The sequence below is a fragment of the Melospiza georgiana genome, chromosome 7 (genome assembly GCF_028018845.1).
Source record: "Melospiza georgiana isolate bMelGeo1 chromosome 7, bMelGeo1.pri, whole genome shotgun sequence".
NCBI lineage: Eukaryota > Metazoa > Chordata > Aves > Passeriformes > Passerellidae > Melospiza > Melospiza georgiana.
In genome coordinates this window covers 18,618,660-18,634,899 of record NC_080436.1, presented here as the reverse complement: position 1 = coordinate 18,634,899, position 16,240 = coordinate 18,618,660, and the positions used below count along the sequence as shown (strand labels likewise).

The 16,240-nt window shown below is 48.2% G+C and overlaps 1 protein-coding gene across 1 annotated transcript; it reads right to left on the bottom strand.

Moving 5' to 3' along the window:
- Positions 1-11,208: 11,208 nt before the first annotated feature.
- LOC131085610 (intraflagellar transport protein 70B-like) lies at positions 11,209-13,766 on the bottom strand. The gene has a single exon (XM_058028010.1). It carries the CDS (start codon positions 13,731-13,733, stop codon positions 11,733-11,735), a length of 2,001 nt encoding a protein of 666 aa, XP_057883993.1. The 5' UTR covers positions 13,734-13,766; the 3' UTR covers positions 11,209-11,732.
- Positions 13,767-16,240: the final 2,474 nt, after the last annotated feature.

Sequence of the window (16,240 nt, the reverse complement as noted above, 5' to 3'; positions counted from 1 at the left end):
TCCTGCCAGCAGCTCTGCAAAATCACCAGACAGCCCCTACCACATGGTTTAAACTCCTGAACACTCATATGTGTCAATTAGATTTCCTCACTAAACCCTTAAGACGACATGATTCAGAGCTGAATTATACACTCTGCACCCATTTTTCTTATCTAAACCAGCATATCATTGCCTGTGTCCAGCTGGGAATTTCGTCCCCGAGAGAAGAGACACAAGAAGCTTCTATCATTGACTAAGTACAGGGTGACGCAAGGGATAACAAATTTATTTACTGCAAATGAACACAGAAAATGTAAAATCTACCTTGAGGTAGGAAACTTACAAAACTCTTTTAAAATCATGAGGTTTCTTAGCACCTCTGTCAGCTTCTGCTGTAATGGCCCTATAGAAACTGAGGTGGGTGTCTGTTGCTGCATGATGAAAGCTATTAGTTAGAAAAAAAAAAGAAAACAAACAAAAAAACCCCCAAAAAACAAACAAAAAACCCAAAACAAACAACCCCCCCCCCCCAAAAAAAAACCCAAAAAAACCCAAAACACAAAAAAAGCCCCCACAAAACCAAATAAAAGGTTGCTGAGACCAGATATGTATGGGAGGCTGTCCTGACATGACAAGTTGTACAAGCATTGCTAAAGTCAGGGGAAATCCCAGCCACCCTGAGTGCTTGTACCTTCTCTGGACTTAGTTCTGCTGGCTTGCAAGGCTTGTTCTCCTCTCACCCCTGTGTCTTTCCACCAGCCCATGCTCAGGGAATGTTGTGTCTCACATACAGTTCCATCTCAGATTCAGATGTCCACCCAAGCTGTGTGAGGAGACCATCTTATGCTTCCTGAGCACATAAGGGAGCGCTTTTTTGTGTGATAGAAACCACACTTCTCCTCACCCCTGTGCATTTTGCCTCAATGCTTTGCTGCCACAAAGTCGTGGTCATGGATTTGGTGAGATTGGCTCTAGTGTGGCATACAACACCAGAACAGTGTGGGAATAAACAAATTCCAATTTGTGCTTCACGACAGCACCTGTTTTCAAACCTACAGCTGAAGGATTGAAGAAGAGAGGGTTTAAGATGGACAATAAACGGAACTATTTAAAACGTGCTGTCAGCAGCCCAGTGAGCTCAGCATTCCATCTGCAGGGCCCAAAGTGGGAGGTGAGGGGCTGCTCTGCAGGCATCAGGATGCTGCTGCCTGGCCCCAGGAGCCAGGGCCTGGCCAGCCCTTGCTCTGCGCAGGGATGAGCAACCTTGCCCATGCAGCCCCAGCCCAGGTGTGCGCTTTGAGGCGCTGTCTCAGCAGGCCGTGTCCTGGGGCACAGATTCCCACAGGGATTTGGGAACCTCCTGCTGGAACAGTGAAGCTCAGGTGCCTGAATGCCATGCAGGCATCTGAGCCTGAGGGCTCTGTTGCTTCATACCCACAGTTGCTTGACCCCTGACTTTGGGCTAGTGAGCGACATGGCAGAGGGGGTGTGATGATCCTTAAAAGCCACTTCTGTGGTCAGAACCCAGTCTTGATGCCTGCATGGTTCAGGTCCCACTTCCCTGTCCTGGGGGCAGGAAGAAGAGCTGCTGCTCACTGCACTGGGGCCATTTTCCTACTCAGGGCACCCCGAGTGTGTCCCTGCCCTGGGTGATCCCTTCTGGGGGACAGAGGAGTGGAGGGAAGTGGCTGAGCTGTCAGTGGCTGAGCTGCCACAATGTGAAAACTGCGAGATCCAAACCTGAGCTGGACTCCCTGCTTATGAAAATTTGTATTTTTCCAACAGGCTGTGCCTCCTTGTGTTATCTATATTTGAGTCTTCCTCCTTTGTTCTTTGTGCCCTATTGCACCCTTGCTGTACTTGTCCTCATTTCAAAACCCACATATGCACCTCTGAGCAAGCTTCCAGTCTGTGGCATGTTTTATGTGTGTTTATTAGCTCCAAGGCTGCACTGGGATTACATGATGTCTAGATTTCCTTGCAGTCAAACTTAATATCCTGAGAAACGGGAAAATTTACTGAAATCCTGCAGCACTGGCCAGGGTGTGGGAGGGTCTACCCTGTCTACCCTGCTGTTTCCGTGTGTTGTTGCCATGGATGTGCAGAATTATCTGGCTTCAATTTTTTTTTTTTTTTTTTTTTTTTTTTCTTGTGCGGGGAGCAGAGAGGGGTGACGTGGTTTTTTCTGTGTCAGGGTGGGACAAATGCACTTTAGGTAATTTTGCCACTGCCCAATTTAAATTAATGTGAAGTTGTGATGGGAACTCAAAATGTGTAAATCAGAAACCTACAGGGGAAAAAATGATGGTGAAAACATGCTGCATGAAAAAGGTATTCAGCCTTCTGAGTACTATGGGAAAACAAACAGGAATAGCTGTAAGCAATAATCAGAAGGATATGAAATGTATGCTGGTACTTAGCTAGTATAAATATTCATTGCTTCAGGGGAGCCAGGCAAGCCAGCATCAGCTGAGGATATTAGCTACATGTCATGGACTGAAATATGTCTGTGAAAAAGAAAGGGGGTGGCTGTTTGCAACTGCATTTGTAGGCAGAGCCAAAACTCAGTCCCTTGGAGGCACAGAAGAGCACCCTGGCCCCCCTGCAGCCCCTGAAGACTTTATTCCAACCCAGTGCCCTCGCTGCCGTCCGTGCTCCTGCTTGGCTGCTCCCAGTCTGGGACTCATTTCAATAGGAAAAATGGCAGAGTGCTTCTCCCTGGGAGCTCTGCTGCGTGCCCAGGATGCTGGGAGAGGGAAGGTGCGGGAGGGTCCGTGCCAGCAGCACTGAGCTGCTCCAAGGGCTGCTCTCCACACGGCGTTATCCAGCTGCAGGGCTGCTGACACACAGCAAAGAGCCCTTGGGAGGCAAAGCTGCCACGCTTGCCCCCCAGGTTTAAAGTAAAACTCCCCCTGAATGAAATCCAGCACAAATCCTCACTAAATGGAGATGCGGTTATTGTTAGTGCTATAGTAGAACCCAGGAAGGCTCCTCTCCAGGACTGCATCAGATTGCAGGGATTTAGACACGCCAGGTGAAGAAAATGGCAGTCAGGAAAATGGGTAAATGAATCTGTCTTTGTTCAGTGTCAGGAAATTAATGCCAGCTTCTTAAAGCATGGGAAATGACATTGGCTGCCAAATACAAACTGCTCTGGATTTCATGGGAATAATTATGACAATGAAATATTTTCTTAACTTGACCTTTGGCCACATACTAAATGGAAAGAAGTAAATTTGGCACTGCAAATGCAAACTGAGCCAAATTCACTTACACCCATGGAGGATCTGGCCTTAAAGACCTTGCTCCACAGGGCCAAATCCTGCTGTCACTTATGCTGGTGTAAATTGGACTCTGTTTTGCTGAACTGCATGGAATTACTGGGGCTTGCACTCGGTGAGTGGGAGCACAGTTCAGCACTCAGTGAGGACCCGGCCTCGTGGAGGTCAGTGGTGTCCCGGCCGAGCAAACCCCCGGCCCATGCAGGAGCTCTGTACGGCAGAACAGCAGGGGCGAGGGGCCCCCTGCGGGCTGGACAGAAATGCGCTCTGAGGTGGGAAGTCCTTGCCAGAACCGCATCCCTGTTCGCAGACAACCTTCTGGAGATTAGTTCAGAGCCAGCAACCCCCCTCTAAGGGGTGAGCACACATTCACGAACAGCTAAAATGAAATCTCAATTTTTGTCGCTCTGCTTTGTGCTTCTGGTTGTTTCCAATGTGTTGATTACCAGTCCAGTCACGCTCATTTGCTCCTGCCCCTGGAACCTTTAAGTTCAAATAAAGAAACAGTTATTGGCACTATTACATATTTATTTGTATCAGCCCAGATTAAGACTCCATGTTCTGGGTTCAAACAACAAACAAAATGACAGTGTTAGCAAATGACATGATGATCTGTTTTGCATCCTCATTCTGGGCTCATTTCCACCAGTTTAATCCAGAATTACTTTAGGAGAATAAAAAGTGTGATAGCGCTCTATTGGTACAACAGGACAAACAACCTGGACTCAACCCAGCTTATATTTTCATCAGAAAAAGGAGAATATATCAGGCAGGAAAAATATTTTAGGAAGAGAAATATGTCACAGCCCATTTTTGGTTTACATTTCTGCAGTAATTTTATGGCAGAAATATTAAGCAAGTGTTGTCACATAAGTTGCTTTCCTCATCATCTAGAAGCAAGGCTGATTACGTAGGTTAAAACTCAGAATGAAAGCATTGGCTGTTTAGGTTTCTTGTGTAAATATACATCTAATTGAAAAATGGAAATCAGAGAAAATAATTCTGCAAAACACGGTACAGTCTTAAATTACAGGAGGTTAATACACATCCTCAGTGTTTTCAGTTGCAAAAGATGGGAGGTTTCTATTTAATGTGTCTCCCTAGGGAGGAATTATCTGATCTCTAACATGAGAAAACACCAAAGCCAAGGCAAAGGCCTGCTATTACTCTATCACAGAAAAACATGTTTCTTTGAAATTTCATCAGCTAGAAAATCAGTGAGTAGGGTTTCAGATTTCATAGAGGAATTTTACTGGGGTTTTTTTTGGCCACAAATGATAAAAATGCTATAAATTCTATCTCAGACTCTGCAAGTGAAAGGTTTAAGAGATTATGTGAGTAAATCATTCATCCCTTCTGAATATCCTGCTGATAAAAGGGATCCCCTGATGTGATATATACTGTCAGGTTTGAATCTGAAGCAGAGAATTTCTTTCAAGTTCCCTTCAGGGAATCTGTACATTTTATGCTGAATATTAGGATCACGTCCCCAGGCATGGAGTGGAAGCTAGAATGAGACCCTAAAGCCATAGAGAAATTATCAGAAAGAGATAAACTGGTTTCCTTTTTTTATTAAATTCTCCTATAACCAGCTTTATAACATAGCAAGTCACAAAAATTTCACAGTACATTACACATGCTCGCTGGCAGGCATTTCACAAGATCAGGGAGGCGTCTCTGTGCGTTCTGCCCTGGATTGAGCACAAAGGCAGAGGGCAGGGCTCCCGCATCTCCCTTCCCAGAGACGCCATCCCGCTCTAAGAGCTTTATATTTTGTTGACTGTTTCACTGCTACCGACTCTTGTTACCAGCATCTCGTGCCCTCCGAAGCCCTGATACACTCTTGCGCAGGCTGAGAGGCAGAAAAGGAGGTGGCCCCGGTTATGCCGGGCAGAGCTGTGGCTGCTCCCCGTCTCTAAAGGGAGGGTGATTGTTGCCGTGCGCACATAGCGAGCGCTCAGCGGAGGCGGGCGGGGCGGTGCTGCCGCGTGTGAGCGAGCGCTCCCCGCGGCGCCCCCGGCACAGCCCGGGCCGCTCCCTGAGGGCCGCTCTGCACCGCACTGAACAAAAACCTGCCTGGAGCTCACTGCGCTGCTTGGGGGCAGGGTCCTCTGCAGTGTGCGGTCCCTGTAAGGTGCTGGAGGGAGCAGGAGGCTGCGGTGGTGCACGGCATTGCCTGCATCCCTGGGCTGAATGCACTGCTACTCAAAATTGCTGTCCTCCTGCTGATGCTGAGAGGCGACACAAGTGCCTCTCTGCTGGGCCGTGCATATTCTTGCTCCTCCCAAACGCGGGGAAAGGGCAATAGGGATTTCCTGGAGAGCCGAGGGCAGGCCAGCGCCGGGCCCGAGGGAGCAGGGATATTCTCGGTTGGGACATAGCTCCTCTCCGGCCATGCGACGCAGGGAGCTCTGCCGTGGGCTGGGAAGCGCGGGGTTCCGCTCCCCTTTGTGTCGGGAGCGGTCCTGCGCCGCCGGCCCGGCGCGTTCCCGCTCCCGGCCCATTCCCGTTCCCATTCCTGTTCCCGTTGCCGGCCCGTTCCGGCCCCCTGCCTATTCCCATTCCCGGTCCCGGCCCGTTCCCGTTCCCACTCCCGCTGCCGGTCCGCGGGCCCCGGCTCAGCCCGGCGCAGCAGCGCCCTCTGCAGCACGGCGCGGCCCCGCCGCAAGGGTCCCTCGGGCCCGCCGGAGCGGGACCCGGTTCCTGGTGCTTCCCGGGGGAATGCTGTGTCTCCGCACCTCCGGCAGCGGCGCGGGGCTGTCGGTGCTGGCTGCGCCTTTGCTGCCGGGCCGGCCGTCAGAGTGTGGCGCTCGACGCTGTAAAAGCGCCATGTGCCTTGAGCTGCTCAGCAGGGGAAGAGCAAAGGATTTATGTGCGCCCTGAATGCCCCGTCCCTCAGCGCTGATGGTGCTTCTCCATCTCCTCCTGCTCCGCGTGGGAGCCGCGGTGATAAATACTATTGACAGAGCAAGAAAATCCGACGCGCCGTGTCGAGCTCTCGCGTTCCCGTTTGCCGGCCGTGTGAGCGGCCGTGAATCAGCGAGGGGCACACAAAGAGCTCTGGGAGGCACCAGAGACGTGCAGCTCAGAAAAATCCGAGCTGTGCTAATTTTAATTTGGAAAACGGCTGTTAGTAAACAGTTCAACCCAACAGGATCTGAGTGTTAGCCAACTCTCTCTGCCCTCTCCCACGGGAAAGAGGGCGATAAAATAAAACCGACTCATAAAAAGCTGTTCGTCAACGTGTTCCCTGCTCGTGACACAGGCTGGAAAGGGTCCTAGGGGCACAGTTGGGGGAGAGGAGAAGGTAAGAAGCAAGAAAGGCAGAAATTCAGGGAAGCAGATGACTGTGCACAGCAGAGGACAGAAAAGCCATGAGAGGCTCAGACCGTTCAGAGCCAGTGCACACATTCATCACAGGAAGTTCAAAAGTTTGTGATGCTGAGTGATGATTCCCATGTTCCAGAGAAAAGGTGGCGATTGTGTTTTCGATTTCCCTTCGAGCCGTTCCTGGCAGGGTGGCCGTGGGCACACGCGTGTCCCGGGGCTGATGGTGTGCGAGCCGCCTGCAGCGCTCAGCCCTGCGCTCACAGCCGCGGCTGTGCCTGGCCAGCTCCAGGTGAAGGATCACAATCCCCTGCCAGCTTCTGCTCCTCCTGGTGCAGCAGTGATGTTTGCTTAATGTGCAGCAGCTGCGCCACAGGAAACATGGGCTTAGCTGATTTCTAAGCAGCATTTTAAGCGGGTAGAAACAAGGGGTTTTGTCATTGAATAAGACTGGGGTTGCAGCATTCCGGTACTTTCCAGAAGCTGCGCTTGGATGGCTTGAAATAGTATGTGAAAATGAGTATTTTTAAGGTGCCAATTTAAGATTCATTGAAGTAAATTTGAACTTTTAATTGATTTTCCTGGCCTGCAGTTCGGACTATAAACTACAATGAATTTTTGAAGATCTTCAAAAATAGAAATATTCTAGACTGTTTGGTTTGATTTGGCATGGCCTGCTCTAAGGCTTTATTAGTTTAAATTCAGGCAAGATCTAGGAAAATTATGCTCATCCAAAGGTTCTTAGGGAAATGAGTCCAAATGTCTCAATTTCTCTACTTAATGCAAAAGTATCAGCCAAAAAAAGAAATGCTTTGCTGAAAATAGAGCCTGAAAAGTTTGTCAGTAGTTAAAGCCTCTTTTACTTCATTTAGAAACTGTTTCTTTGTTTAGAATAGGTCTTCCAAATGAGGTGCAAAAACACTTCCTTCAAAAACATAAAGAAGATGCACATTGTCCTGGCCATACCTACTCCTTAAGAAGACAGCAGGGTTTAGCAGATTCCCAAAATATAGAGGTATTTCATTTACTGAATGGTTAAAGAGAAATAAAGGAAGAGAAGCCTGAGGGAGAGGAAGGGATGGATCTTTCAGTCCACACAGCCACATTATCACATCAGTGTTCCAAATCTGAATTTTTCAGGGTTAGACTCTTCTGCCTTTGCTGGAATCTAAAGCCAATATGGATTTGTAGAAATTTTGAACTCAGGTTTCTAAAATAGGATGTTGTCAGTAATATATTGTGGAATGGGCTGTCAAAACCAGCTTTTATTCTTGTATGTAACTTCACCATTTTTAGAGAAATAACATTCCTTGTTCTGCTAAAAGGAGCTTGCTTACCCAGTAGAAGTATGCACAACTTTCCCAAGGTCATCATGTTCCTCCCAGCACTGCACAGGAAGATTCTGCTGTCTTACCTTTTATCTCTGTCTTACCATAAAGTCACCCACCCCTTGATTACAGGAATTTTGGATCAGCTCTGACTGTGGAGCTGATCACAAGGGTGCCTAGCATTCACTACCTGTGTTGTGCTGATGCCATCAGCAGACATTTGATGGAGATTTGAGCACCAAGGGGCATGAAGTAACTTGTATCTCAGGCCCTCTGTGCCTCTCCTGCTCCTGCCAGTGCACGTGGGCTGCTGTCAGAACGTTGGTCTGAGGCCTCTGTTTGTGCACTGTGTGCTGTGATTACTGCAAAGGTAATTGTACAAAACGATGTGTCCACTGCAGTACAGCACAGTTTGTCACCTGCAACATGGGTGTCAAGCCCTGGCAAGTCTTGAGGACAAGGACATTTCACAAGATGACCTGTAAGGACAAGGTGCAAAAGAGGCTATTAGTGCAAATAGAATCCTGGTATGGTGGTGATGTACATGGGAGGCATCTTGTGCTGCTTACCTTTCAGACACTGATGCTGCAACAGAGGGCTTCTTTCCCCTTGCTCCCAATAATTAAAAAAAACCCCAAACCAACAGAGGCTCTTAGGAATCTGAGCTTATCTGCAGCTGTTTGCCCATTGCAGGCCCTGTAAATATGGTCAGATGTTTCTGGGTAGTGTTTTTGATAGTTTTTTGGAACAAAAGGACTCTGCTGGCTTTAAGGCATTAATTTAGGCAGATTTTACTATATGTATAGGGAGCATAAACTGTTACTTGCTGTATTCCTTCCTCTGTAAATAAAAATGTATATGCTTTCCTTTAAAAATGTATTTTGTGTGTAAGTCACATAGTGATAACATTAAATGTGGTATAAAGATGGTAATAAAAGTGGTTGTAACATTTATATATTTTTCATGACCAAAGTGCTCTGCAGTGGGAGATGCTGTAAACATGTGCTTGCCACTGGAGGAAGCAACAGTCCTACACCGCAAAGATGTCAGCCACATGAGCACAGGCCCCAGTTCTTCTGGGCACAGAGCGTGTGGGCAGGCAGCTCTCCAGGACAAAACGAGGGTGTGGTGTCTGCCCCAGCATGTCACTGCCATGGGAAGGTTGGGTGCTGCTGCTGAGGAAGAGGCCATGGTGGACAGGGTGGCAAATGCTGCTGGAATGCTGAGGAGACTCCATGCAGAGGCATCTCTCGATGCAGCAGAGGAGGAAGTGCCTCCTCCTCCTGTTGTACCTCAGCTCTGTCATTTCTCCCTCTTCTTTCTGCAGCAGAGGCCACTTTGAGGTCCTTGTGTTCAGCATCACCCAATCTGCTCAGAAGCCCTGTCTTGTCTGTGGGCACAGCATACCCCTGAAGAAAAGCGCATAAAAACAGCAGGAAAAGGGAAGAACAGGAAAAATGCTGCTCTTGGCACTGTTGTAAGAGGATGAAGCAAATTCCAGGCATGCCGACTGCCCTCTAGCCGTATCTTCTGAAACAGCCACGGCTTACAGAACTCCGCAGTCTTTTCTGGGGACGTTTCCATTGGGAGCGTGGCTCATGTCCCTGCCAGCCTGCGGGGCGGTGCCTTGGCTGCAGCGGGCAGCGTGTGCCAGAGCCGGTGCCACAGCTGCCCATTCGCGGTGCAGCCTGTGGGCACGGGAGGCAAGCAAGCGATGAGGCACTTGGGGCTGCAAAGCCTGGCACCAGTGCCCTCAGGAAAGCCACACTCTGGCTGGATGGGAAACCAAGAGCATATCAGTGTCTGAACTGCTCTCCATTAGAGGGCATTCAGCATTTGCAGGGGCACGAATCTGCAAAGTGAATTTTTTAAAAATGTCCAGTGACTTTTACAGAAAACACACAATGAATATTAAAGAAAGGGCATTGCCTATTAGTGCACTTCAGACACTGTTATGTGGTGTGACTTTTAAAAAACTTTTTTTTAAAGGTCATGCTGTTTATGCTGCATAATATATAATACAATTGCACACTAAATTAGAGACATGCTTTACAGCCTGCTGCTGTGCTTCATGGAGGTGAACAAAATTTGAAATCACAGGTCTCCTCCCCATGGGGAAACAGTTGTGGGAAATATTTAATATCACAGTAATCAGGGCTTAATGGCCTAGTGATGAGCTATGGAGGCCTCTTTAGGACACCTTGCTGCATCTCCCGCCTGCTCTCTAGTCTCTCTAGAACATTTTTCCATTCTTAACACTGTTAAATTTTATTTTAATTTACTGCTCAGCCCTGACAGGTTTCTCCCCCAGCAGACAAGAGTTGACTTTCTCTGTGTTGAAGTTGCTGTAGAACTGTGCAGTTCCTATATACATTAAATCTCTGGAAGGATTAATTATTCTATTCCTTTGTAATAGCTTCAAAACTTCAAAAATGCTGTTCTCTTTCTTCTCAGGTAAACCGGGGCATAGAAACTGGATTCTGAGGGACATGCAGAGTGATTCAAATATCCCCTCAGGACAGCTCTTCAGGGAGCCAGTATCAAAGGTAAGCAAGTGAGTTAAAGCCAAAGATTTTTGATCCTTATTTTAAAAACTTCAACTCACACATTGCTTCAAAGGGCAGAATACACAAAAAGGAGAGCAGCCATGGAGGAGAGAACCAGACTGCATAAAAGCACTGGAAAGCATTTTGGTCACACTTCAGTGTTGAACACATATGTTTGAAAAGGGATGGGAAGACTGTTGAGAAAATACACTGACTGATGCCAGGGTGAAGGAAATGCCAAGTAAAGGAATTAAGCAAATAAACAGGGTTTTGGAGAAGTGTTGAGAGGTGCAGGAAGAGTGTAACACAAGAAGGAAAGAGAAGCAGATTTCTTCCACCCAAGGGTACAGGTTGTAAGCCTTGCATGAAATGGAAGTTACAATGGGTTTTTCTTAAAGAATATAATTTCACATTCACAGGTCTCTTACCAGAGACTGTTTTAAGAATAGTATTTGGATTGGAGGGGCTGCACACAGTGGACTGAATTACTAAGTAAGCCCTTGCTACTGAACAGGTTTTCAGGGCAACAGCTGCCACCCAGATGGTGTGGGCACTGGGATTCTGAGGGCAGCACTGAGCAGTGTCTTGCAAGCCAGTTGTCATAACAAATTTTATTTCAAAGGCAGATCTACACTGAGGTATCATCCTAATAGAACCTTCTTGGAAGGCTTCATTCCTGGTCCCTGTATTAGTTATAGAATTTGCTAGAACACTCAAGCATTATTAATGAGTCAGCAAAAGGAAATGTTTATGTTTGTAGAACTGATTTTTTAATATAAAGCCATTTTTTGTGTTTAAATAGACTATTGACATGATCTGCAACATATCAAAAATACCTTACAAAAGCAGAAGAAATAAATGTTTCACACATAGACACAAATTAGAGAATTAAAACAACAGCTTCTTCAAATTCTATCCTAGAAGAGACAGATAACAAGTTTGTTCAAATGTCAACCAATGAAAAGAAACTTGCTCTAATTTTAAGAAGGATAAAATATTAAGAAGGATAGAGTATCTTATGGGTGAAAACTCTATGGTATTTCTATAATGACATTCTTGGTCAACACATCTGAAGTTGTATTTAACGTGACTGGTTACTGAGAATGCTCCTAGTTGTCTGGTACAGCTTAATTTCATGAAAATATTCTGTTTTCTACTGAACATTGTTAAAATACAGCAAAAAATCCTTAGGGATTTTTGTGAGGGTTAGCATTACCTCACAAGCACAAGAAAAGAACAAAGTTCTCATTTCTGCTGTATGATAACAACATTTACTCAGCCCACCCAGTGATCTTATACATCAGTGCCCTCAAAAGCCTGGCTTCATAGGTGACTGTGTTTTTCCCATTGTGCATCCCACTCTCTTCCAGAGGTTGCTCAATGACAGCTGGGATGTTTCTTCCATACTGTTCACACTGCTTCAGAAACTGCAGGCACTCCTGGATGGCGCTGTCCCGCAGCATGATCATGTGCTTGGACATGTTCTCCAGCAAGGACAGGAAACACCGCTTAGCGTAGTACCACGTGTCCGTGCTCAGCTTTTTGTTATAGGGCTCCAGGCTTTTAATGATCCTTGAAATACCAAAGTCGTAGTTTCCCTTCACACAGTACAGGGTACCAATGACTAGATTGACAATGCAAAGATGGTAGGTGTTTTTATCAGGGTATTCATAAGACAGCTGCTCTTCTGCCTTCTCAATCTTCCTCATTAGTTCCTCTGCATCCTCATTCTGGCTTGTCAGGATGTAGGAGACGCAGAGGTTTGCTAACACAATGGCACTGACATCGAGAATGTTGTCGTAGTGCTTTTTAACTATTGGCTCATAGAAGCTGATAGCCTCTTTATACTTGTTCTCCTGCATGAAGAGCACGTGAGCCACATTGAGCTTCCACACCTCGTGTTCCTTGCAGAACTCCACTGATTTGTGGAAGATCTTTTCTACCATTGTGTAGTTCTTCATGTCCCAGTAAATCTTTGCCTGGGCCATCAAGACAGGTATATATTTATCCAGAATCTCATCATATTCATTAATTGCCTTTTTTAGAGCTTCATCATCCCAATTTTGCCTAGCTTCTTGTACCTGTTTTGTGAGTTTTCTCAGCTGTTCAGTCATTGTTCCTGCTGAGTCATCTAGCTTGTGGAAAGCCTCCTCAGGGGCAGTTTGACAAGTAATAATGGCATCCAAGAAGTTGTACAGATAAGGTGTGAGCAGTTTGTACGTCAGATGGGCATTCTCTGCCAGCACATCAGCTGCCAGGTCATAGTATTGATGCTTGCAATAGAGAAGCAGCAAGTTACCAAAAGTTTCTGGCGGACAAGGGTTCTGCAGGAGAAGAAACTGCAGCTTCCCAAACCCATCAGTGGGCTGGCTGTCCATGTTCATGAGTGCCTGGTTGTGCAGCGTGACGGGATCCAGCTCCTCCTCGGCCCTCGGCGGCATATCCGTGAGTGCCTCCTGCGCCGCCCGCACGTTGCGCAGCTGGTACTCGATGGCCGCCTTGAGGTTGAAGGCCTCCACCAGGGCCGTGCGGTGCAGGAGCAGCGTGTTGCCCACGCTGCGCACGTCGATGCCCTCGGTGGTCATGCCCACGTTGAGCTCCGGGTGCTGGTGGATGCCGCGCTTGATGATGTCGGATATGTACTTGAGGGCAGCGTGGTACTGCTTGGCCGCGTAGGAGCACAGCGCCATGTTGTAGGACAGCTCCGGGCAGTAGCCCAGCACTTGCATGGCGCTGGCAAACTTGCCGCTGGCCTCTTCGTGCCGGCCCTGCCGGTACAGCAGGCAGCCCAGGTTGACCTCGGCATCGGCCCGTTCCGACGGGTCCTCGGCCGCTCCGGAGCCGCCATCGGCAGCGGCGGCGAGCTCCTCCTCCACCAGGCTCTGTGCCGCCGGGAGGTCGCCCTGGGCGTAGTGGACGGCGGCCTGGAGGCGCAGGGCCCGGCGGTGGAAGGCGGGCACGTCCAGCAGCGGGCTGGCGACGCGCAGGGCCTCGGCGAACAGCCCGGCCTTGTAGAGGGCCTGCGCGTGGCACAGGCGGTACGGGAGCAGCTGCGGGTGCAGCGCCACCAGCTGCTCGTAGCACTCGGCCGCCGCCGCGAACTCCTGCAGCTGGTAGTGGCAGTAGCCCAGCAGCGAGAGGCAGCCCCGGGAGCGGCAGCTCTTCTGCAGCCCGCGGTTCAGCAGCGACACCGCCTCCGCGAAGCGCCCGCTGGCGATGAGCCCGTACACCACGGCGGTGTGCTGCCCCTCGGGCACCGGCGCGGCCTCCATGGCCGGCCCCGGCGCTGCCTCGGCGGCGGCGGAAGCGGCGCCATCGCTGCCATGGCAACGGCGCCGCCGGGGCGGAAGTGCTCCCGTGCAGGCAGGCGGTGCCCCGGAAGCGGCGGCGCGGGCCGTGCCGAGTGGCGGCGATCGCCCTGCCCGGGCCCGACCGGCCGCCCTGCCGCCACTGGCAGCTGGTGCCGGCAGCGGAGCCGCGTCCTCTGCCTCTGCCTCTGCCCGCCCTCCTCTGCTCCCCTCCCTGCGCCCCTGCCCGAGCGCTGGCACCGCGTGTTCAGTGCCGGTTCCGAACTGCCGCAAAGAGCTGGGGCCTCCTGAAGTCGCTGCCTGCGCCAGAATGTTTCCCTCATTTCGGCATCTCGTGCAGCCGGGAGTAATAAAGAGTAAAAAGCTCCTGTATTTCTAAACGCTGTGTAATAGTTTAGAATAGTAAGTGGTGTAAAAGCAGGCTCTAAGCTAAACACGTAGCCCAGGGCAGGAGCCATTTAACCTCTGTCTTGGGCTTTGCCCACATGAAACATCCCCTTTAGAGCCCTTTAAGATCCAAAGTTGGTTAAGGCTGGTAGGTGGCAGCAAGTATGTTGTACCTTGGCACAATCCGACAGCTTTCCCGCAACTTTCAAAACTAGAGAAAATCACTTCCAACTTTTATTCAACAATGTAACAGTGCTTTGGCAAGACATCTTTCCCCCCCATGTTACTTTTACTGACCATACTAGTAGAGTATGTAGAGATATTCTAGAGCACAGACTGTATAATCTGTGTAATTTCTGTGCACGTGAATAGCTCCCTTAGAGTCACCAGGCAGATCTGGCTTCTGCTTATTCCAGACTAATGCCAAGCATACCCAGGGAAGGAGTTTGGTTTGCCCCCAGGAATGAGTGCTGCAAGGCTGTGTGTCAGAAATCATATCTGGGCCACTGAGTCTGCATGTTTTCAGGATCTTCTATGTGTGTGATTCAGTAATCAGTAGATACAGCTCTGGTTGATACCAACAAGTTTCAAAGAAAAGTAATAATAATAATAAAAGAAAATCATAGTAAGCTGTTAAAATTATTTATCTTTTTAAAGCCTAAGTAAACCCAAGCTGCTAATTTCAAAAGCATGCTTTGAAAGCTGAATCAGCCTAGTTTGATCTACTTAGCAAAACAGTAACAGTTTTAAGATTAAAAAAAAAAAAGGAAACTGATGCAGAAATCTTTTAAGTTACACATTTTGCAAGTATCTGGGATTCACTTGCCTTAGAACAGACACATGGTATTTCTGTGCATTTGTCAGCTGTCTCCCACAGGCGTATTCCCCACAAAACTGTAGAATGTAATGGCCTACATGCTTAAGAATTCATAATTAAATACAAAGTAATCCAAGAAAGAAAAGGTAACAAGCAATATATAGGATGTATTCCAACAGTGGTTCATTCCGGGGACTGGCAACAGGAATCTCTGGGGCATCTCATACATCTCACTTCATTGCTATGTTAGAAACCATTCCCATGATTTTACTCTTTGAAAACTCTTCCTTTGAAACAGCCATTAAAAAAACCTTGTTCCCTGTTTCTTGCCCATAACACTCTAGGCATTGAAGCACCTGTTAGTATGTTTTATGTATCTTTGAAATAAACCTGTTTTAAACTTTAACACAATGCACAAATGACTTATCAGGAACTAAAACTGGTTTGATTTTATAAAGGGAAAATAAGTATTTGGCCTGTAGACTGAAACACTCCTGTTTTTCCATGAGAATGAATTAATCTAAACATTACAAATCACATTAGGCACTGCTGGTTGCAGTTTTCAAAAACAATTTGTGAGTACTAGTATTGGCTTTGCTGGTAACTACAGGCACATTATGAGATTGCAGTGCTCTCTAAGAAGGTGCAATTAGCAAAGTCACCAGACCAGAGAAATGCAGCTGCTGTACCAAGGACATCATCTGAAGAGATACCTGAGCTAGAAACATACTTGTGTACACTGTGGTTACAAAACACACCATGACCTTCTTGGCAAGACCCCTGGCCCTGCATGTCCTAAGGGCTGGCTGAGACAGAGCTGTGTGGGGAGTTCTGTGCCTGCCTGCCACATGAGGCAGCCACTTTAAACCCCAGTGAGTGACTGCTGCTGACCTGGTGCAGCTCTGCTTCGGAGCAGGAGCAAAACCACGTCCTGACAAGCAGAGTCTGCATCTCCATCACATTGTGAAGCTGTTCTGATTTGTCTGTAGCTCCAGGCTGGGAGGGAATTGGCTGGTTGCACCACTTAACTTATGGCCAAAGACACCTTTTAGACATCTTGTTCTTGGGAGGTTCTTCTGTGTGAACCACTGGGGAGCCTCTACCCCAGGTGCTCCTTGCCTCAAAGAGTGTTCAGTTTTCTGGTGGGGTCACATTGTCGTGTTGCAGGGGAGCACTTTAGTCCAAGGGAGTGCACATACAAGACCTGAGCTCTTCCACCAAAGCCTGTCTGGGCCATGCCCCCCTCAGGAGTGAAGCCAAAACTGGG

Bases quoted from the DNA above. Each gene is read 5' to 3' on its own strand.
- LOC131085610 (XM_058028010.1), bottom strand. From the start codon at position 13,733: ATGGAGGCCGCGCCGGTGCCCGAGGGGCAGCACACCGCCGTGGTGTAC.